This window comes from Lissotriton helveticus, chromosome 4_1 (genome assembly GCF_964261635.1).
Source record: "Lissotriton helveticus chromosome 4_1, aLisHel1.1, whole genome shotgun sequence".
NCBI classification, from domain to species: Eukaryota; Metazoa; Chordata; class Amphibia; order Caudata; family Salamandridae; genus Lissotriton; species Lissotriton helveticus.
Window position 1 is genome coordinate 105243307 of NC_136063.1, and position 23646 is coordinate 105266952.

General features: G+C 44.0%; 1 protein-coding gene across 4 annotated transcripts in view; it reads left to right on the forward strand.

Moving 5' to 3' along the window:
* Window positions 1–23646, forward strand: part of NUGGC (nuclear GTPase, germinal center associated) — a 1180213-nt gene that overhangs the window by 926520 nt on the left and 230047 nt on the right. For all 4 annotated transcript variants that reach the window (XM_078686520.1, XM_078686521.1, XM_078686519.1 and 1 more), the window contains exon 23: window positions 15624–15826. In XM_078686520.1, coding sequence (XP_078542646.1) covers window positions 15624–15826 — 203 coding nt within the window. The remainder of the gene's footprint in view (window positions 1–15623; window positions 15827–23646) is intronic.

Genomic DNA, 23646 nt, shown 5'->3' on the forward strand with positions numbered 1-23646 from the left:
TCCCTATTACCACACTAATGTTAGTGACTGAGAGCGATTCCCATTGAACATAAGTAGCTCTTATTACAAAAAAGGTTTGTAACCACTGCAGTAGATAAACCAGATGCACTATGTTAGTGTGGAACAAAAAGCCTTTTTAGGGCCTTACTGATGCACTGGTCCCTAAACCAACGAAGAAGAGATTGCCACGGAAGCTGTAATATTAAAGAGAATACATTTATTAACCTCACATGAGGGAGACTACGTCAATACAGTACCCTCAGGCCACTGTATGAGGTAGTCTAAGGAGTACTGAAACCATGGGCCTTTTATGGCCAGTGTATAGCTGAGTAAGCATGAAGTATACATTTGAATACCTATTACACTAATATGGACAACTGGAAACTACTTAGTTAACAGAGTGGGAGGAGTAACAAAAACCCTTACATCAGTTGGAATAGCCTGACAGTTTTATACTAAGACAGATGCATTCTAGCAGCTACAGGCCTTTCTGAGCATACATTGCTTTGGTTTAGTGCTGAAGAAGTTAACTGTAACTGATGACTCAAGCAGAATACAAGGGCAGGCAACAGTGAAGGGGGGAGAAGCACATGGCGAGCACAAGGCTAATTAAAATGGCTGCCACAAAGAAAATGGCTTCAGCTCATGCTATCAGCGATTTCAGCTAGTTTCCACATTAGAGCTGTAAGATTGAGGTCATATAAACAGATCTCTGAGACACCCTACCCCCTCTTAGATTATACCTGTGGTTCTTTGTTCCACTTTGCTTGGCAGGATATGCCTCCAAATCCTGTGGAGATCCTTTCAAAGTTATCAATACACCTGTCCCATTTGTAGGGAGATCTCCACACATGAGGGAAAACCTAGATTTGTGGATAGCATTTTGTTGTATGTTCGTAGTGCTACTATAATACTACAAAATGCAGTTGGTGAATAAGGCCCCGTGTGTTTAGCAAACCACGTTGGGTATAGCTGAGAAGAATCACCCGCTAGCCAATCGTCGATTTCCCTGACTACTTGGGAATACTTTTGGCTGGATCTGTGTGGATTGCAATCAAATACAGTCTATCGTTGACAGTCATAAACATTCATTGATAGTCATAAATATTGAGTAGGTCCTGCCCATGAGCGGGATCCAAAAGCACTTTTGCAAAAGATATCTCTCATATTTATCTGCAGGCTACATTGATAGAACTTTTATTAGTTCTGACTGAAATAATAAAGTTTTAATTGACCAAGAGCTCAACTTGAAAACATGGGTTGAATATTTTTTTTTTAACCTGTGCTGTTCCAGGAGAGCACAGGCTTTTTAAGATCATACTCTTTCCATTCGTAATTTTATGTTTTCATACACACTATGTGCCTTATTTTTTTTTTTTTTTAAACATCTCGGTAAGTAGCTCCTTGTCACACTGCAGGTGTCAATAAAACTCTTGTTCCTCATGAAGATGTGTTGAAATGAAACCCCTTATTGTGCAGTGCTATACATGCATAGTTTGCAAGAGAAGAGGTTTTTCATGATCGGTGTTTATTACTCATTTGAGAGAGTTGAACAAAGACTGAATAGAACTTGGGGAGCTAGAGCCTATGCTGACGGAGAACCAACCCTTCTCTTCCTTACTGTCACCAAAGCCCCTCCGCAAACAGACCCAGTTAAGAACAGGTGGAGTGAGGGAAGTTGGTTGAACACCCTAGACTATAGGCACCAGTATAGGTTAAACAGAATGTAACTTTGTGTTGGGTTACCACACTACAGACATTGTCCTTAAGCAAAAGAAAACTTACACGGGTAAAGCTGCAGGAGGCCGCATGGGAATTAAACAATACAGATGAATACCTAGTTCCATTTCCTAGAGCGATTGCATTCACATGTTCTTTCTGCTGGGATAGTCTGCAAGTTAAGCGTTGGTAAGCCTCACAGAAGATTCTAATAGAGTTCTCTTTTGTAACGTTCCCAAGACTGGGATTTCTTTTCTGTACATGACCATGTACAGCGTTCCGCTGCCTTTTGGCTAGGTTTATGTTTTAGATCCATAGTACACACGAAGCATGAACTAGGAAGAGGTTTTAACATGCGAGTCTGATGGATGCTCCTACCTGCAGATACCATACCTAATGAATATTCCCAGGCGCTAGACTAGATTCACAATTTGCTTCAGTAGCTCTCCTGTGTGTTGGAGTTGAAAAAGTTTTTCTGGTGCCTAAAATAAGATTCCGAATGGATACCGATTTAGTATGTGGAAGGGACACGTTGCAGGCATCCCTTCCAAATACTGATTTTGTAGCTTGTGTATTAATGTTTTGCGACTGGAATGTAGTCGCAAATCGTAACTTGTTTTTTACTGCCGCCTCAGATAAGGTGGTAACAAATTCACAAAAGAGAAGGGGGTCCCCTTCTCCATTTTAAATAAGTTGACCTTATTAAAAAGAAATCAAAGACATGGTTGCCTGCTGACCGTTGCAGTGTATTCATAATGAATATTAATAAGGTAGCTCAGATTATGAGTCAACCGGATTCTGTTTTTTATGAACCGACTAAATAATGCCTTGGTAAAAATGTTTGTTGCTGTCTGTATACATGCACAGCATACTCCCGCCATCTACTGTCAGGCTTCGCCCTTTGCAGGTGTTTTTTCTTCAAGATGCACTGTGACATCTCCTTTAGTTCACAATGCGCATGGACACCTACTCCAAGTTAACTTTGTTTTTTCCGCCCTCCGGTTCTGACGTGTACTACTGAGTTTCGATGCATTTTCCACACTCCTGCTCGAGCCTAGACTGTGTAATTTGATTCTGAATAATGGGTAAAGGCCTTCGTCCTTCGGGTTCCCCTCAACAACAACCTTTGGAAACCGACTTTGCATCCATTTCCCATCCTTAGGGCCTTCTGTCCACCTTGGGGCTGCTCGCCCCTTATCTTCAATGATTTTTTCCTCAAAGAATGTATTCACAGTGTTGGAACGGATGCCTTTTTTAATACTGTCCCCAATGCCTCATCCTGGGGGAGTCGCGTAGGTCTACCACACAAGCCTGCTACGCAGCAGAGTGTAAGGGATTTGTCCATTATTGCGTCCTTAAACATCTGGATCCCGTGAAACCTGTTGTCTAGGATATCATCGGTTATTTGCTTCCCCTGCAAAAGTAAGGACTTGCCTGCACTTCAGTACGGCTCCATTTAGCAGCATAGCCGCTCACATGCAACACAGGAACATTCCTCCCTTTTTTGCATATCAGTATTTACATCCTTCATAGAGGGCCTCAAGAGGGTCATCCCCTTAGAATGTGTATCTGCAAACTTATCATAGTTCTCAGTAGAATCATCAGACCACCTTTTTAGCATTTGCATTCTTGCCTTCTACAGTAGTGTAGTAAATGACTTCTCCACTGTTCTCCACTAGATAGACTGCACTATGACATCTGTGACGACATAGAATGCCTGGGTGCCTCTCTGGCTCACAGTGTCTCTCTCTACCTGACTGTGGCAGTTGGTCAACTCAGGCTGAGCTGCTAACAGCTGGCTCCTGGTGGGGGTTGTTATATCTGTACTTCCTATCTTGTCCTACTCATCTAACCTAGAAGGGATCTACAATATAGGATTATCTAACCTACACAGTTGGAACTGTGCATCTTCCTTTACTACAAGTAGCATTCCTGAAAGGTAGCTTTTCTTGTAGCCATAACATCTCTCAGACCTATTAGTGTGCTGAAAGCCATCACCCTTCAGTCAATTCATATCCAAAACATGCATCGCCAAATGGATAGTTAAAGGCATCCATACCTCTAATAAAGCTCTCTGTTACCTCCAGGTCACACTTTACACACTAGAAGACAGCAACCATTGCTTTTCTGGGTAAAATGCTATTAGCTGATATATATATACAAAGCAGCTACCTAGCCAACCGCATGTACATTCACTAAACATTATTGTGAGAACATTTTGGCCAGACAAGTTTCCTGAGGAGCTTAGGATGGCTAGAGAGTCCTCAGTACCCTATTGCAGATATCTGAATCATCTACATGCGAGCCGCCTCTTCTAACGTAAAATGTTACCCTGTAAGCATCTGATCGTAGCCTGCAGTGCTGTAGTTTCACATAAGCCCACCATCTTCCTAGGAATTGTGTGGGTCTGATTACAGATTTTGTTATTTACTAAATAGCTTCCTCTCCTAATGCAAATGTACAACATATTATCCAGTATTATGGGTGTCTTTCATAGATCCACATGCCTGAATCATTCCCCGTCGTCGAGACGGGAGTCTCCGGTACATAGAAAAGTAATGTCTTATATACATACATAGGGAATAGTAGGCCTAAAGGCCTCACCTTAGTAACATATCCATGTCCTTTTGTAAAAAGGACCAAACTCTAGAGAAGATCCAATCAGCTATTCCTCCCTTTAGAACCTTCCTGGCAGGAGCCTCAGTTCCTCAGATTTTCTACCGCACGTTGTGCTAAGGGAGTCTCCTCTGAGCTCTGCTCAGATTCTGTGTTTTTTCACCTCATTAAATGACTTTGTTGTCAAGGATATGGATTATCTTCAAATACATTCTTTAAAGGTCTGGTACAGGCCAAAGACTACAAGGTATGTCGCAGTTTCTCAAGTAAGTTTTTGAGAGGTTGTGAAGAGTGATTTTTAATATGGTGTCAAACACTAAGACCAGAAAGGAGGTTTTTTATTTTCTCCAGTGACCGTGATGAGGCGTTATCCTCAACGTCTAGGAGACCTCAAAAGAGAAGAGAATCTCCTCAGACTCATTCCTCAGGGGAACATCCTGAGAAGGCCCTCAAAAAGACCACTCATGGGTCTTCTGGGCGCAGTTCTTAAAAATCTCCTCACTCTGTGGATAAGGAGAATAAAGGACTTGCTTTTGGAGAAAAATCATGTAAAAAAGGCGACTTCTGAGCCGTCAAAATCACCTCCTCTGGTCATAGGACCCTTCAGGAAGGCGTCTTCTATTCCTCCTGAGGTAAAGACTAAGAAGCCAACATAGTCAACAGGATCGTCTACAAAGAAACCATCATCATTGCCTATTACAGCCTCTTCGTCTACGATGGCCTCGTCTACGATGGCCTCGTCTACGATGGCCTCGTCTACGATGGCCTCGTCTACGATGGCCTCGTCTACGATGGCCTCGTCCACGACGGCTTGTCTACGATGGCTCGTCTACGATGGCTCGTCTACGATGGCTCGTCTACGACGGCTCGTCGACGACGGCTCGTCTACGCCGGCTCGTCGACGATGGCCTCATCTACGATGGCCTTGTCTACAATGGCATCGTCTACAATGGCATCGTCTACGATGGCCTCGTCTACGATGGCTAATTTACAATGGCTCATTTACAATGGCTCATCTACAATGGCTCGTCTACGACGGCTCGTCGACGATGGCCTGTTTACAGCGTTGACGGCGGCCTCGTCTACGATGGGCTCATCTACAATGGCTCGTCTACGACGGCTTGTCTACGACTGCTCGTCGACGACGACGGCCTCGTCTATGACTGCTCGTCTATGACGGCCTGTTTACGGCGTCGACGATGGCCTAGTCTATGATGGCCTCGTCTACGATGGCTTGTCTACGATGGCTCGTCTACGACTGCGTCGACGACGACGGCCTCGTCTATGACTGCTCGTCTACGACGGCCTGTCTATGGCGTCGACGATGGCCTCGTTTACGATGGCCTCATCTACGAGGGCTCATCTTCGATGGCTCATCTACGACGGCATCGTCATCGACGGCCTCGTCTACGACGGCCTGTCTACGGCGTCGATGATGGCCTCGTCTACCATGGCCTCGTCTACCATGGCCTCGTCTACCATGGCCTCGTCTACCATGGCCTCATCTACGATTGCTCCTCTACGATGGCTCCTCATCGACGGCCTCATCTACGACAGATCGTCTATGATGTCGCTTACGACGGCCTCGTCTATGACTGCTCGTCTACGACGGCATAGTCTATGACGCCGATCTCGTCGACGGACCCGTCGACGAGGGAAATTCCGACAATTTTGGAATCTCTTATAATGTGGTAGAGAGGGCTGCTCAACGTTTTAAGATCTCAATGGTCTCTCAAGAACCGGTCTGCTTCTTGTATGACTTCACAGAACCTCTCAAGAAGGCAGTAAGGTCAATACCGATTATCGATTACCTATAGTCAGAAGGGGTAAAGGTCATGCAGAACCCCTCCTCTGTCTCACCAGTGATCCCTCAGTTGGATAAGAAGTATAGGGCGCCAGATACAGCACGCGCGTGTTTAACAGGGCATCCTAAGCCGGACTCCATGGTGACACAGGCAGCCTAGAAGACCTCCAGGAATCCTTCGCCCCCTTTGTCGCTTCCTCCTGGTAAGGAGGTAAGAAGAGTGGACAACATTGGGAACAGGTTTTTCTCAATATCTGCAATGACGGTAAAGGCCGCGAACACCCTAGCGCTCTTGGGGCGCTATAATAGGCAATTGTGGGCACACATAGCCCCATAGCTGTCGGAATTGCCGGATTCATCCAAAGAGGAAGTAAAGAGGATTCTGCTAGATGATGAAGCATCGACGTCAGAAACTATAGACTGCGCGATGGATATCGCTATGACAGGGTTCCGCCAATTGGCTGGAGCAGCAGTCTTGCGGCTCCAAGGATGGCTAAAGGCAACCTCTTTCCGTCCTGAGGTACAAACAAAGATTTTGGGCATGCCATATGTTAGCCAGTTACTATTTTGCACGGAAAATTGATGAAGCAGACACTGCGAGACCTTTGGGCACTCTTCAGTATAAGAACCAGTCCTGTTGTAGAAATAGAGGAAGAGGACAGTCTTCCTACAGAGGAAATTATTAATACAGGTCTTCCTGCCCTTCGGGCCAGAGTAGACCGCAATACCAACAGCGCCAACAACAGCAAAACAAGCAATCCTCTTTTGGGAGGTCGTCCTTTCAAGGTACAGGACAGCGGAAATAACAAAAATCTATGGCTGCTTCTATGAGTCAATAGAGAGAGTACCTCCATCCCAGAAGGGAAAAGGGTTTTATTCTTGCTTCTTTTGATCCAGAAAAAAGACAAGAAGTGGAGACCAATCTTGGACCTTAGGGCCCTCAACAAATTCCTAAGAAGTAGTCGTTTCGCATGGTAACGATCCAGGAGGTCTTGCAACTACTGTAACAGCAGGATTTTAGGGCGTCCCTAGACATACAGGACACTTACTTCCATATCCCAATTCACAGGAATCACAAAAAGGTACTTGCGATTTGCAGTAGCGGGCAGACACTTGCAGTTTTGTGTTCTGCCCTTCGGGCTCAAGTCTGCACCGCGCATATTCACGAAATGTCGTACCCCGGTGGCGGCATATCTCAGACAGTGCCATCACCAAGTCTTTCCGTATCTGGATGACTGGCTGGTCAGGACTCCATCCTTAGAAGACGCGTCCTTGTCTTCCAACGCCTGTTTAAGGCTTTTCGATTGCTATGGTCTCACCCTCAATCAGGAAAAATCGGTCCTACAACCTTCTCAGTGCATCACTTTCCTAGGTGCAACCCTGGACAAACGGTCAGCAAAAGCTTTCCCATCCAGAGAGAGGATGTACAAGCCCCTTGCACTAGCTGCTTTAGTAGCCTCGAAGAAAGTCTTGACCGTCCGTCACTTCAAATCCCTCCTGGGGATGTCAGCGTGTATCCTCCCGATTCCTCACTGTCGACTACGAATGAGGAATCTACAGGAGGCGCTCTTGAAGCAGTGGGTCCAATGCACAGGGTCATTCGACGACCACATAAAAGTGAATCCTCAGATGGTCGGAGCCCTGCAATGGTGGATGTAATCTCAAAACCTGTCTCAAGGCTTGTCATTCCTGCTTCCGGCTGCTCCTCATGTTGTCACAACAGGCGCCTCCTTGGAAGGCTGGGGAGCTTTTCTGCAAGAGCTACAGATAAGCGGGTAGTGGTCTCCTATGGAGAAGAAACTACATATCAATCTGCTCGAACTGCGGGCAGTCTTCCTGGCCCTTCAAGCTTTCCTGCCAAGAATAAAACATTCCCTGGTGCTCATCCGGACAGACAACACCACGACTAAGCACTACCTCAACAAAGAGGGACGGACGCGCTCGCTGACACACTATCGCGAGTTGCAAAAAATAATCTGGAATTGGCTCATACTCCACAATATAACCCTAAGAGCGGAATATGTCCCAGGCACAGACAATGTGCTCTCCGACTTGTTGAGCAGGCAGAAAACATCGTCACACGAGTGGGAGCTAGATCAACAAATTATCGAGCAGATCTTCTCCCGATGGGGCACGCCGCAAATCGATCTATTTGCGACGACAATGAACACCAAATGCCCACACTTCGCAAGTTGGCATCCCCAGTCAGGGTCTCTAGGGAATGCATTTTCCATCGCATGGCGCAACTTCGTTGCGTACGCCTTTCCGCCATTCCCGATGCTTCCCAGAGTCCTCAGGAAAATTTAGGTGGAGCCTTGTACTCTAATTTTAATAGCCCCAACTTGGCCGAGGCAACATTGGTTCACAGAGCTCCACCGTCTATCCCTGGAGCCGCCGGTCCACCTGCGGCAGTATCTATCTCTGCTTACAATGAACAACAATAAAGTTCAACATCTGGATCTGAAATCTCTCAGGTTAGTCGCCTGGCTCCTGAGTTCAGAGAGTTCCACAATCTGAATATTCCACAAGACTGTAGACATTCTTGCCAGAGCAAGGGCGGATAGCACGACCAAGACGTATTCCCTGAAATGGAAGCGCTTTTGTGTTTGGTGTGCAGATCACGGGATTCGGCCTTTCTCCACATCACCGGAGCAAATATTACCTTATCTATTACATTTGGCACAGTCGGGCCTAGCCCACTCCTCCATTAAAGTACACTTAGCAGCAATATCTCGTTATAAAGAACTTCAACGATTCCATCGCTCTGTTCAAGCGGGTTGATTAAGCACTTTCTAAAACGATTATACAGATCTTTCCCGCCAGTAAGGATGTTGCCACCTGCCTGGCATCTCAATGTAGTTCTTAACCAGCTCATGAAACATCCGTTCAAACCAGTACACAGAGCTGACCTAAAGTATGCCTCGTGGAAATCAGCACTCCTCCTGACGCGCACATCTGCAAGGGGGGGTCAGTGAGCTACAGGCGTTTTCAATCCAGGATCTTTTTCTACAGTTTAATAACGAAAGTGTAATCCTGAGAACCAATCCTAGGTTTATCTCAAAAGTCCCGTTGGACTTCCACCTAAATGAACCCGTGGTTCTGCGTTCCTTCTTTCCGAACCCAAGCACGGCAGCTGAGAGATCGCTGCTTTCTTTGGATCTCAAGCGATGCTTGAAGTTTACACTGACAAATCGAAAACATTCAGGAAATCTAACCAGCTATTCATAGCTTACAGCTGACCTAGAAAATGTCTACCGCTTGCCAAGCAGAGCATCTCCAGATGGATTTCTGCAGCCATTGCTTTCTTTCATGACCAAGCTGGACAGCCATTGCATTCCAAAGTGAGAGCGCACTCCACGAGAGCCATGTCCACTTCTTTAGCTCTCTTTGCAGGGGTGCCAGTCATTGACATTTGCAGGGCGGCAACATGGAAGTCGCCGCATACTTTCACTAGGCACTACTGCCTGGATATGGAGCTGATGAATGATGCAGCAGTGAGACAATCAGTGTTACGCCATCTTTTCAGTAAGGTGAGCCTTCCTCCGTCCCTCCATCCTACTCTGGTGTGCACATTTCTTTAGTAATACTTATTGTGGAGGTCTAATGATGGTTCATGCTCGCATGATGTGTCTTATCTAAGAACTTGTATATGCTGTTCCATCAGAAATGTGCACTCTGCATTGCTTGCTACTCTGATTCAGGCATGTGGATCTATGAAAGACACCCATAATACTGGATAAGAAATGCGTTACTTACCTGTAACTGCAGTTATCCAGTATTGGTGTCTTTCATAGATTCACATGCAACCCTCCCGCCTCCCCTGGAAGGACTCGCCTAACTCTCTGTGTCACGCCTACTTAGCTTAGTGCGTACGAAAATCTGAGGAACTGAGGCTCCTGCCAGGAAGGTTCTAGAGGGAGGTGATAGCTGATTGGATCTTCTCTAGAGTTTGGTCCTTTTTACAAAAGGACATGGATATGTTACTAAGGTGAGGCCTTTAGGCCTACTATTCTCTATGTATGTATATAAGACATTACTTTTCTATGTACCGGAGACTCCCGTCTCGACGACGGGGAATGATTCAGGCATGTGAATCTATGAAAGACACCAATACTGGATAACTGCAGTTACAGGTAAGTAACGCATTTCTTTTCTCTACTGGACACTCCATTCTACACCCATCAGCTGTGTGAAAAACAATCTAACAATGGTTTCTGTGTCCCTGCGCTTTGCCAACTTAGGGGGCATCACACTACATCTTGTGCATCACAAGACTTTCTTTGAAGAAAAACAACTTGTAAACGTCAGAGCCCAAGACTAAATGGTAGGAGAATGTAGCATATGTGAATGTACACCACTACAGACTATAAACAGATGCTTAGAGTGTAAGTAATATTTCTTTACTGGGAGCATGTCTAAAATGGGGTTGGGGGGTGCTGATGAGCTCGGCCACCACTTTTGACCCTGCCAGCCCATTTAAATACTTTCCAGTGGCATATTATAGATGCATATGACCCTCCACAACTGGGGCGGAAGACTATGCCATGACAGGCTCTGAGCTGTGAAATGCCCGGGGAGGACTGAGCCTCTGCGCAAGCAGGGTGTTGCAGCCTTTTCTAAATTGTTCCTGTGGGGGTGGGGGGGGGGGGCATTTGAGATGATGGTCCACTGAGAGACAAGCTCACCCCTGACTTGGAGGAGATGAGTGGAGCGGTGCTGCCTGGATGTGAAGAGAGGGCAGCTCTTGCGGAAGAGCGTGAGAGGCTCTGTGGGGCCTAGTACGCTGATCAAGCGTGCTTGGAGGCGGGAAAAGCAGTGAGGGGACTGTGGGAAGAGCCTGCTCTCAATCAGTTAGTGATGAGAGGAACTCATTGTGAGCCTAGTGCATGAAGGAGGATGACCATGTCCAATGTAGGGCTAACCCTCCTATCCTCTCCTCCTCTCTTCTCTGAGGGGCTGGCAGTGACAGACTACAGCCTGCCTTAGAGTGGCATATTGAGATGCAAACCTGAGAGCTCATATCTCTTTCCTGCATGCCCTCTAAAAATAAGTCCTGTGATAGACTTGTAGCTTAAATAGATTAATCCAAAGAGTGCCCAGACACCACAGACAAGTGGACGCTGATGTCTGCCCCAAGGCGCAGATCCCCCAAATGCTGCAATGTCCCTCACAAAATCTTCCCCACTGAGCCAGATTGTGAACTCCAATCCCTGTCTACGTCTGTGACCATGGAAGAGTTCCGTCGAGGCCCCAGGTGACTGACAGACGTTAAAGCCTGTCCACAATACGAAACATATGACCTGGCCTGCGGATGGTAAAGCCTTTGAGACTTTCACTTATTCAGACAGTCTGAGCTTGGACTGACAAACGGGGTTGTGGGCGTAGGCAAGGGGCTGTAGAGGCATGGAGGTTACTTTGTGTACTGTTCTTGTGCTCATCCCCCCTGTAAAGACTGCATGGAAAGTTTGCTGGCTCAATGGCAATATGTCAAACAGGCAGAAAATGATTCAAATACGGCAGTGGCAGTACCAGTTGAACTCCCTGCTTCACTGGTTTGGGGCAAGAGAGGTTGTCGATGTCCGAACCAGGAAATTAAATATGGTTATGAAATTATAAAGGTTTTCTATGATTGTTTAACAAATTATAACATTGAACCAACGGACCTGTCACATAAGGGGAGGCTTTGGGTCACGCTTGGGCTGATGATGGCTAAACGCAACATTGCCAGACTGTGGGGTGCTCCCAATCCGCCGAAACTGAGAGACTGGAAATGTGACATGGACTGGTCCATGCTGCAGGAGAAAACGGTGTATGTCTCACGAGGCTGTCCTCGCAAATGGGTGGAAATATGGTCCAGGTGGAACGAATATAGGGGGAACATCTGTGAGCCCCCGCTGACTACACGGTCTGGCTCACTGGACATGCCAGACGCGACCTGATTCCTAGCACATATACTAATTTAGTTACCATACATGTGCACCTGAACTGTTCTGAACCTTACAGTTGTGTAACGTGTCGACCAAGTTAAAGGGGGGGATGTTCTTAGTTTGTTTCTTTCTAGGGACCTACACACATCGACCATGTGATATGCATTAAACTGAAAATATGACCTTCCTTGTCCCTCATTATCCTTCGGGACCTCACAGTTGTACATTTTGCAACGCCACCGTACCCCCGGGTTGACGGTCTGGGCTGTGTTTAAAAATGTGTCTACATTGCTGATTCTACTGTTGGCCGGCCCAGTGGGGTTGTAGGCGAGGAATGTCTTATGTGATCTGCTAAATAAAGGTCTTTAAAAAAAAAAAAATTATAACATTGAAAGTAGAGAGCAGGCAGGGGTGTGATGGGAGGGAGACAGGCAGGAGAAAGATGAAGTCCAATCTTCAACGGAGTACACCAATCGTGATGCACCCACAAAAGCAGTCCATTACTCTACGATATACATGTGGATAAAGTCCTGACACTTGGTGCAGAGGGGCAATATGAAATATGTCGACCTTATTTACCTCCAGGGAACCCGCCGTTTGAGAGGCGATCAAAATAGAATTAATCTTAAGATGTATCCCAAGCATATCATTCCGTTGCTACCACCAAACAAAGTTGGATGGAGATATTCATAAAACACAATCTCCCACTAACCCTTAGTAAAGCTAAAGTTGATATCGAAAGTCGCTACTTACTCCGTATAGGCATAATGTGTGGCACTTTAGTAACACTTGCTACAGTCAATGCCACCAATGCTGTACAAGAAATTTATAAATACACTGAAGGGTAACAAACGGTGACATCATTCTCACAGGAGACCTCACCTTAGTATGGCGGGCTGGTGCCTTCTTTAAAGAAAGCATTGAAACAGATAGGCTTAAGAGACACATGGAGAAATGGCACAAACTTAACATAGAATATACATACTACTCCCACATACACTGCTTACACTCACCCCAGGACTATGTTATTGTCAGCAGTGTACTCATGGCCAAAGTACATACAGTGGAGATTAGCATACTAGCGGTATCTGATCATTTCCCAATGCCCATAGACATAAATATGGAAACCAAACCCTGCAGTTACTCATGGAGTGTACACCCCTCACTATTACGGCATCCGATTGCATTTAAGAAGGTTAATAGCCAGCAATGAGATGACCATTTCAGTCTGAGCTAAGACCAGGAAAATCCTGGGAGGCTTTTAAAGCAGTAATACTTTGCAAGATTGACAAACATTAAAGTCCTGCACAAAATAAAAATACAAAAATTGAAAGAGGGGAAACCATAAGCCCATTGCTGCTAAAGGCCAATTATGAGTCTACAACCTAATAAATCGTAATTAACATTAACCCACCTAAATACAAAATTGCTGGATAACAAGTGTTCACACAACTGACGAGAATACTACGAGATAAGAAGGAACAAGTAAATGTAAATGTGTGTATACTTGTAAAGCGCACCATCACCTGAAAGGTATCTTGGCGCTGTATACCGCTGTGGAACCCTTCCTGGCTTTCCCTGTGAGTTACCCCCTTACTGGGCACCTCCAAGGTGAGGCCAGGCATCCTAGCGCTTTCGGGGCTGTTGTGGAGATTAAGCAAGCTATTGCCGTGAGTTGCAGAGTGGGACCCATGATTAGAATAGGCACCTCGGCGAGAATTATCGAGTGCGTGGACATTGAGCCCAAGACCCTGCCGCGTCGGGAATTGAACCCAGGTCCCGGGCCAGACCTCTGCCTCAGGGTCTGCCGCTCTAATCGGTGAGCCACACTTCTCCAAGGATATGTCAAAGAATATTGAGAATTGTAAAAAAGTTAACACATTTATAGATGCCTCTGCCTCCCACCTACCATTGGAGCTACAATGCTATAGGGGAAACACTGAACTCCTCAACTTCACCCAAATTCAGAAATAATTACTTAAAACTCCTTTACAAATAGAAGTAAATGCTGCAATAAAAACCTTAAAAACAAATAAAGCTCCAGATTTTCACAGCGCCACTTCCTTGTTTCTGAGTGCCCCAGTCAGTAGAAAACTTAGGGTCTGGAATGAGATTCCAGAAAAGAGGGGATTAACATCCCTCCCTCCTCGACCCATATTCACTACAATGAAGATTTTACATCTGCAGTGAGAGAAACAAACTCTGACTGGGAGGGTGGAAAATTATATCAGACCTGTATCACAACAAAACTCCCTCAACCTTCGAGCGATGAAAAATAGAGTTCTATATAGATGAACTGAAACAGCTGAGATATGCACAGAAATTCATTGGCAGACAAATCTCACACAAGCAGTGGGGCCATCTGGGGATATGTATGTGAGGGGAGAGGTGTGGCGCCGCTGCCACGGCGACTGATGCTAGACGCTGGGGATCACGGTTCGATCTCCGGCGGCAGGGGTCTGCCCAGTACCATGTGACTCTGGGCAATAGCTCGCTTAATCTTCCCAACGTCCCCCAGCGCCGAGATTCATATGCTATACAAGTACTGGATTTTACATTTTTTTAGGATTTGCTTGTTCCCAGTCCAGGGAGGACCTGGCCTGGCAGTTTGGGCAGGACTGTTCCCACTGGGGACAGGGTCAAGGCTGATTCGCATATGACTGCGTTCAAACTGGAATGGCATGGCAAACAAAAATATGATGGATTTAGGCCCAGATCTCTGTACTGAGGTGCATGTATGACATTGTTCTACATTCCGTCCATCAATTATGGTTTTTGCATTTGTCACCCCGAGTAGGAATGGTATGCTCAGACGTGGGTCCCATGCTCTCCATGCCACTAGAAACAAGCTATCCTGACTGAAGAGGGGTGAAACCCCAAAACCGGTCCTAGGATGCTTGTTTCCAGTCAAGGGAGGGCCTGGCATGGCAGTTCGGACTTGACTGTTCCCATTGGAGAGAGGGTCAAGACTGATTTGCATATGGCTGGGTCCAAACTGGAACGGCATGGTGAGCAAAAGAAATGATGGATTTAGCCCCAGATCTCTGTACTGGGGTGAATGTATGACATTGTTCTACATTCTGTATATCAGTTATTGTTTTTGCATTTGTATGTAAACATTTGTCCTTGATTAGTTGGGGGAGGTACAGTTGTTCTGTTCTGTACCTGAGTCCCTTCTTTCCTTATGATTTTCGGTCTAACCAGGAGTGAAATAACGACACTTGAGTGATAGTCTGTTAAGATGTATATGTCTGGGGAGCTAAGATTTTAATTAATGCAGATACATTGTTTGCCAAAAATGATATACTAGCCAAAAATACTGGTTTCAAATTTATAGCGATAAATATTACATCTTACATTTTATTTTTAAATCAATTGGGCAATCCTCTGATTTTAGAACAGCAAAATAACCTTTTGTATTGTTAAGTATGTTAACAACTCCAACCCCTGTGCTATAAGCGTCATCATTTTTTATATAGTATAAAATATGTATTGTGTGTTTTTATGACCTCCAAGCACCAATGTTGACATAGTGACAATTTTATTTCCTCCTTTAGATTTGAAAAGAATTTGGGATAATATCAACAAAATATGTGAGCGGTCTTGTGTAGACTTCTTTCTGCCTGAATTCGATGCCTCTGCGGCAAATCTCTCCACAAAGAAAGAGGGTTTGGAGGACGAGGAGCCGCCCAGTTTCAAAGGAAGATGCAAGATTGTACAAATTGAGAAAGAAGTCCTCCCTTACCTCAATACTATCGAGGTGTGAGAGCTTTGCTTTGCCATTGTATTACTTGTGTGATTGCTTGAGTTTGAAAGCGAGAATAGGACATTTGTGTAAAGTTCATCATAACCTTTCTGTTCTGAGGGACCCTTGTTTCAACAGTCATCAAATAGATCTTCGTAGCTGGGGACACAAATCCAGATTTTAAGACATGCCCATTCCTCAGATGTGTAGGAGAAGGAACCATGAAAGCCATTTGTGCAAAAGTCAGGCCTAACCTCCCATTTGTATCATAATGTTATGATCTGCGTTCATTAGTGTATAAATGGATTATGTGTTGCATGCATTTCCTGCTTGTGCTTTCTACTCTTTACCAAATGATGTGTACTTTCTTTAGGAGTTTAATTTAGTATATGAAACAATTATGTTGTGTAGAAACCTATTGTGCATTGTAGAGAAGTATCTTGTGATCACTCTTACTAAATAGTCAGAATTTAGATGCAGGCTCACAGATTAATTTCACCATTTTGGAATGCAACAGTTTCTGCAGAAACCTCAGGCCACTCAGCAGTTTATCAGGTCTATGAAGGAGATGAATTGGGTAAAGGCAGACAATGTTCCTTTTCCCTGTCCTTTACTGCCATTTAATAAAACCACTTTGACCTCTTGCATGTTTTTACCCAGCCGAAAACTGTAGGGGGTCGACCCGCTGTGTTCTTTCAGAGGGGGGCAGGAGATCAGTTCCTACCAGTGGGTCTTGCAGGGACTGCAATATGCATACCCAACAATTTCTGGAGAAGCCCTTCACTCTTCACTTCTTGCAAACACCTGTATATTCTTTTATCACAGACGGAAAAGTCTTTACGGTCTGACCCCCCAGGAAAAAGGCTATTTACAACTGTCATTGGATCTTTGCTTTGTAACATATTTATAATGCAGGAGAAGTTCAAATCATTGACTTTGAGACAAGTTCTCTTGACCTTACAGAAGCAGGGTTGGTTAGTCTACCAAGATCTCGAAAGTTCATAGCGGGGGATCTTGAGTTCCAGTTTCCAGGGGCTGCTTTTACTCTAATTGACTGGTGTTCACAAAGGTCATGGTTTATCAAGGCCAGTTTGACTTCTGTGTTGTAGCAAGGCCTGTCTGTTAACATCACCCAGCACCCACAGTTTTGGTGCCTGGTGTACCACACATTCTGTTGGAGAATTAAACAGTTTGTATTTCAGTCTAAAATTCCCCTAACCAAGGAGGGTATTAATATTGGCACTTTCAAATGTTATGTTTGGTTTCTTTTATTTGTCCAACCTGAGCACTTTGTTTATGTCGCTGATTATTGGTATTTTCCCTGAATGATTATAAAATAAGTTCCCTATGAAGCCTTTTATTGTAAACCAGCACAGGAATTCTATCTAGTTCAAACTATATAATGGCCTGTACATTCAAATCTTTTTATCCTTGTGATGTAAAGTTCCTTTCTTCGAAGTTGTTTTTTTTTTTTTTTAGTAGCCATACTTAAGTGAGAAGAATTATTGGCTTTGTCTGTTCAATCTCTTTATACTATTTGTCAGAAAAGTAAGATATCCTTTCAGGAGAAGCTGGCCACCAAAAGTGGTTTCTGAGTTTTATGTTCCAGACTCTGTCTTCCAGCTTCCTTTCCTCCACTTCATTGCTGAAAGGAGGAAGAAAGGCTTCATAGATCAGGCAAAAAAGGGTCTTTGAATGTATATATCCTATGTACAACTGACTTTCATAACAATGGCTATCTGATTATCTATTGTTTTCAGTCAGTCCAAAATTAGGCTTTACAATGCAGACAATTTCATGATAAGCCTATTTGGCAGTGAAACATTGTCACAAATTGACTGAAAAATCTCCTTGTGAGGTCTTCATCATTCATTACCAAAGGGTTATAGCTGCTTCTTTCAAACTGTTGAGGGGTGTTCCAGTGCAATCTATTTGTCATGTTCGTGCTGCAATTTAGACCTATTTTTAAATTCATGAGTGGCCTGTTTCTCCACCAGGGCGACAGAGTAAATTACTCCATCTCTTAACGGTGGTACCGCCCCCAAATTTAGAAGTGCCTGCTGACCCATCTGACATTTTTAGCTTTGATAGGAAATGTTGTCACAGCTGTTCCTATCAATCCATTTTAAGTTTGACGGTCAACAATACGGAGTCGTACAGCAACCTTCAAAGTGGGATTTTCCCTCCCATGGCAAGAGGGGGATTGAGCACTTCTCTATGCTTCTTACCACAAGGTTTTTCCTACCAGGGATGGGCACTGAAAATCAACTGTATGTCTGCCCATTTAAATTAGGTGGGTGGACCTATAGCCAAGCCTCCGGCGGCCCTACTTCATCGGAGGGGTTTACCACCGCGGAGACTAAGTAGTCTCCGGCGTCATCCGACATATGATATGCCTGATTCTAAATCGGATAAGCAGACTCATGTTTGTGGGTCAACATTTAAATTGGCTCCTTAATCTTCTCTTTAGTCTTTCTCAAAACAATAGGGCTGTGGTTTGGGGTGCTGACTTTCAGTCAAATCTTCAAAAGCGCAGAAAGGCTTTCATTCTCTCTGGTGCACCCTTTGCCTTTCGGGCCTTGTATTGGTACTCATCCGATGGTTTTCAAGCCTGCTTTAAACCAGAGCTTGTCCTAAATCAGCACATTTTTAGGCTCATCCTGAAAGTTTTCTGAGTTACTTATCAACCTTATTTATTTATTTATTTATTTATTTTTTGCATTTGTATGGCGCGCAGCTACCCAACAAGGGTTTCCCGGCGCCGGTGACAGAAATTAAGCAAGTTTATGAAGGAAGGTAAGTGACAGTGGCATTCTTCCCTAGGCGCCTTTATATACTTATTGGCAAGATTATAAAGTGCATCAGTGCATCCTTAGATCGAGATCAGGGCTAAGATGCACTCTGATTCCACCCTACCCTATCAAGAAGCCATCAGAAGTAAGAACAAAGCTGTTTGCGTCTGGAGCCTATTGACTTGCACCATCTCGATAACTGGTGTCAGTGAGGAATGTGTTAAGAGACTACGGGTGTCTCACAAATTACTTACCTGTCTATAGAGACAGACATCATATGTGCCTCAGACACCAATGCAAGAAGTCTGCACAATCAGTGAAACTGCCTCAGGTGAATGTCATCCTCTTTACCATGGATACTAGACGCATTGCTGCGGCATACAGTGTGAAGTACTTTAACTTCGCATTTTAGCTACTTTCAGTTGAAATATAATCACACCCGTAATGGGTATATTTCCAACAAACTTTATCCAGTATTGGGGTATCTTTCATAGATTAATATGCTTTAATTATTCCCCATTGTCAAAATGTGAGTTCCACGGTACCATAATCAAGCAGTAATATAAAACTAAATTAGGCTAGAATGGCCCTAAGCCATTAGTTTAATGGCCAAACTATCTGCTTTTAAAAAAGGACCAAATTTGAACTATAGCCAATCAGCTGCTAGCGCACTCCCAAGAGAGGCTGAGTCCCTCAGATTTACAGCACGTCGTGTGTGAAGGGAGTCTTCCTGAGCTCTGCTCAGTTTTCTCATTTCAAAGCTTAATCTTCTATATATTGCTGATATCGGACAAGAAAATACTTTTTCGTCCTTAGAAGACCTGTGGGAAGAAGAGGGTCCATGTGGATGATCCCAATAAGAACTGTCTTTGCTGCCTCTATCCAAAGCACACACTGAAGGAGAACAACATTTGCTTCACTTTCTCTTCAAAAACCCTGAGAGACAGGGAAGGGCAGCTACTATTTTGGCTTCAGAAGACCAAGCCTCAGGTTACGTCTTCTGAGGAGGACAGTGACTCCTCTGCCAGGTCTCAGAAAAGGGCTAGATCTCTAGAAGGAGTGTCAAGGGGGTCCAGAAAATCCCTCAAGCCTTCTCACAAGTCTCTCAAATCCAAGAAAAAAGAGAAGCTAAGTCATTTCTCCTCAGAGACATCTCTACCTGGCCCATCCTCACCTTCTGCAAGGGACAGAGACTGCCCTCATACCTAATCTTTTGATTCTGTGAGGCACAAATCCTCTTCAATGTCTATATAGACGACCTCACAGTCAACGCCGCAATTGTCGATGACCATCATCTCGTAGTCAAGACAGTTGATGGCAAAAACGACCACAGCAGCCATTGGTGCGCCTATCTCTTCCACAAAGATCCAGCCGTCTACAAGGTCTCGTCAACGCCTCGGTAGACATTTGTCATCGTTGATGGTTTCAGCAACATTCTTGTTGACGACGGCCCGTCTACGATGATCCTGTTGATTGTTCCGCCAACAGTGGTACCTTTCGACTCCTGCATCGATGTCAGTAAAGGTTACCAAGATCTCTAGTACATCTATCCGACCTGAGATCACCTCACCTAGCAAGGTTTCACCTCTGACTCCGAGCCATTTACTGCATGTTGAGGACTCTGATGATGATAATGGAGGTCTTTTTGGCTCAGCTCACAGCCCTTCGGAGTTGATTGTGAAGTATCAGGAGGAATATGAGGAATACGAAAGGGGTGACTGTGCAAAGGTCAGATATGTCACCTGAAGCCAGCCTCTCCACATGCATGCATAGCTCCAGAGTTTTAGGAATTTAAAACTCACTCAAGAATGCAGGGATATCCTCTCCAAATCTAGAACGGAAGGCATCAACAAGATTTACAGGTCAAAGTGGAAGAGATTTTGTCACTGGTGTCAGCAGAACAACTTGCATCCGTTCCACGCCTCTCTTCAGCAGATCTCATATTACCTTCTCTTTCATGCCAAGTCAGGCCTAGTATACTCTTCAGTAAACATGTATATTCATTTAACCAAAATCATTTACTTTAGTAGCATTCACCTTGTGGCAATTTAAAGGTAAAAGCGTACTTTACAAACCTTATCTCCTTGCTCCAGAAAACTCATGAAGCAACTCTTCAGAACCATCCCTCCGATGCTGCCTCCTCCCCTAGAATGGCAGCCTTTCGAACCTATTCATCGGGCTGCATTAAATTTTCTGGTGTGGAAAGTTGCTCTTCTCCTTGCACGCACATCTACCAGAAGGGTCAAAGAAATACAGGCCTTTATGACTCAGGAACCCTTTCTTCGCTTCACAGATGAGTTAGTGCTACTTAGAACGAACCCAAGGTTCCTCCCACAATTTCACCTAAAAAATACTGTCATTCTTCCAACCTTTTTCCCTAACCTAGCCATACCAGCTGAACAGACTCTTCACACTTTGAACATTAAAAGATGCCTAAAATTCTATTTGCAAAGAACTAATAACATTTGCAAAACAGACCAGTTATTTGTAGCCTATGGTCAAGGCTCAGCTGAAACAAAACAAACCACCACAAGATGGTTCTCAGCGACAATGCAATTTTGCGAATACCAAGGCTGGCAAATCTGTGTTGAAGAAAGCTAAAACCCACTCATCGAGAGCCTTGTCCACTTCGACTGCTCTGTTCCCAGACATCCCACTGGAGAAGATTTGCCGTGCTGCCATGTGGAACAGCACTTATGCCTGGAATCAATCCAGTTTAGTGACGCAGCTGTGGGACAGGTGGTACCTCAACATGTATTCAATAAGGTGAGCTTCTTTAAGTAGAGGCCTCCTTTTCTCTTTATATTCAAAAGATTCCATGTCCCTAATGTTGACATTTGACTACTTGACCATTTTCTCAATTTCACGTATTTAAATTTTTTTACAACTATATTCTTATCCTCTCAGTGTGCATTATTACAGTCTTATATGTAGGTAGAAGTATTTCTTTCTTCACGCTCTCTTGGTACATTGCTTGCAAATGTATATTCATGTTACCCACCATCCACTAAGGGTACAGACATTTATTGTGATACTGCTTGCTATTCTGATTCTAGCATGTGAATCTATGAAAGATATCCAAATACTGGATAAGAAAATAAGTTACTTACCTGTAACTGTAGTTGTCAAGTATTGGTATATTTCATAGATTCACATGCAACCCACCCTTTTTCCCGGAAAAGCACCCTATATGCCTGGGATATTGCTCCCACTTGTGCTGGAAAATCTGAGCGACTCTGCCTCCCTTGAGAATGTTCTAGTGGGTGCTAGCAGATGATAGTTTATAGTTCAAGTTTGGTCCTTTTTTTTAACTAAGGACATGGATAGTCTATTAAACCTATGGCCTGGGACCACTCTAGCCTATAATAGTTATATATTACTGCTTGATTATGGTACAGTGGAACTCCCACTTCGAAGACAGGGAATGATTCAAGCATGTGAATCTATGAAAGATACCAATACTGGATAACTGCAGTTACAGGTAAGTAACTTATTTTTTATCCATGGGGAACAAAGAGCTATAGTGCCCATTGTGAAAGGATATAGCATGAAAATCGCTGCATGCATTTTCTTCAAGAAATAACATCTTGTAAAAAAGTAAGGAACACCTAACAGAAACACCAAGTGTAGCAACTGGTCACCAACAACAGCTTCCCCGATTTTTCATCATAGGTGTGACCCACTCTCCTGGCATCTGATTCCTATCCATCTTCTGGTCTAACCAAAAGTGTTGTACGCCTCCATATTCTTGTACATCTAATTGAGCTGAGCCTTTCCTTGGGAGGCAGTATTCTGGGTATGGGGTTCTGGCCGTACAATTTTAAAAAATCTTAAATGTGTAAAAGTTATGTCACGCAGTGCATTTTGTATTTGTTAATTTTATCTGTCTGTACTTTGTTAAAATCAGATTACATTTTGCTTTCCATGTAAAGTTGGTTGACTCGATTTACTGTTGCAACGTTTTAGATTTTGAACTCTAGTTAAGACACAGCTATTAGTTCTCACTGAATGATGGTAAATTCTACATCAAATACACAGGTCTTCCATATATGTGTGACCAGTTACTGCAGACTTTGTTACGTTACAGGTGTATCAACAACTGTGACATGCCCTTAAAAACCATAATGCATATATTACATTGGTTTCTAAAAACACTCTTGAGAATGCTACCTTCAGAAAGTTTTGTTCAGGAAAAAATTGGTTTGGAAAATCAGAGCAAGCTTCTCCGAGTACTTTGTGAGGTAATGGCAGTGTGTATTTTAGACAAAAATGTTTGTACGAAACTCATAAGCTTAGATAATATTTGTATGCGGCTGAATTTTTTTAATATATTGAAAGCCGATATTTGCGGGATAAATCTTGAGGCATTGGGGAGACTTAGAAGAAAGATTTTAACCATGGTCCCAGCAATGGGTTTAATATATTAATCCCTGCAAAGGGATTCCAAATTGATAAAGCCATTTTCACACTACTGCTGGCAACCTTGCTAGATGTACTGAGATTGTCACATCTGGCAATGGGTGTCTCTTATGGTATCTCGTCCTAAGTGGTCACTATTACCACACTAATAATAGTAGTGGCTCAGTACAATTTTCATTGAACATAAATAGCTCTTATTGCGAGAAAGGTTGTAGGCCCCTGAATTAGAGCCTTCGTCATGCATTTAACATTATTTGGTAGGTTTCTCTATTCTATTTTTCTATTTCGACACATGACACTATTATCTACCATTTAAACCTTCAGACAGTGAATTGTCACCAGGGAAATGCAGACCTGGAATGTCCCCATCGACTTATTTTGCTACCATCCACAGCAATGCCTCTTTTACCTAAACACCACCTATGACAGCTTTGACAACAAGGCCACTGTTTGCAAAAATACTGATGTGTAAGAAGCTGTCTATATCACATGTGGTTACTTTTATTCTGAAATGTGTATTCCTTTAATTATGTGACCTGACTATACAACACACCAGGGGAATATTGTTCATGCAGCTATGCCCTCACCTCTGGTATCGTGCACCCTGCCTTAGGGCCGGACGGC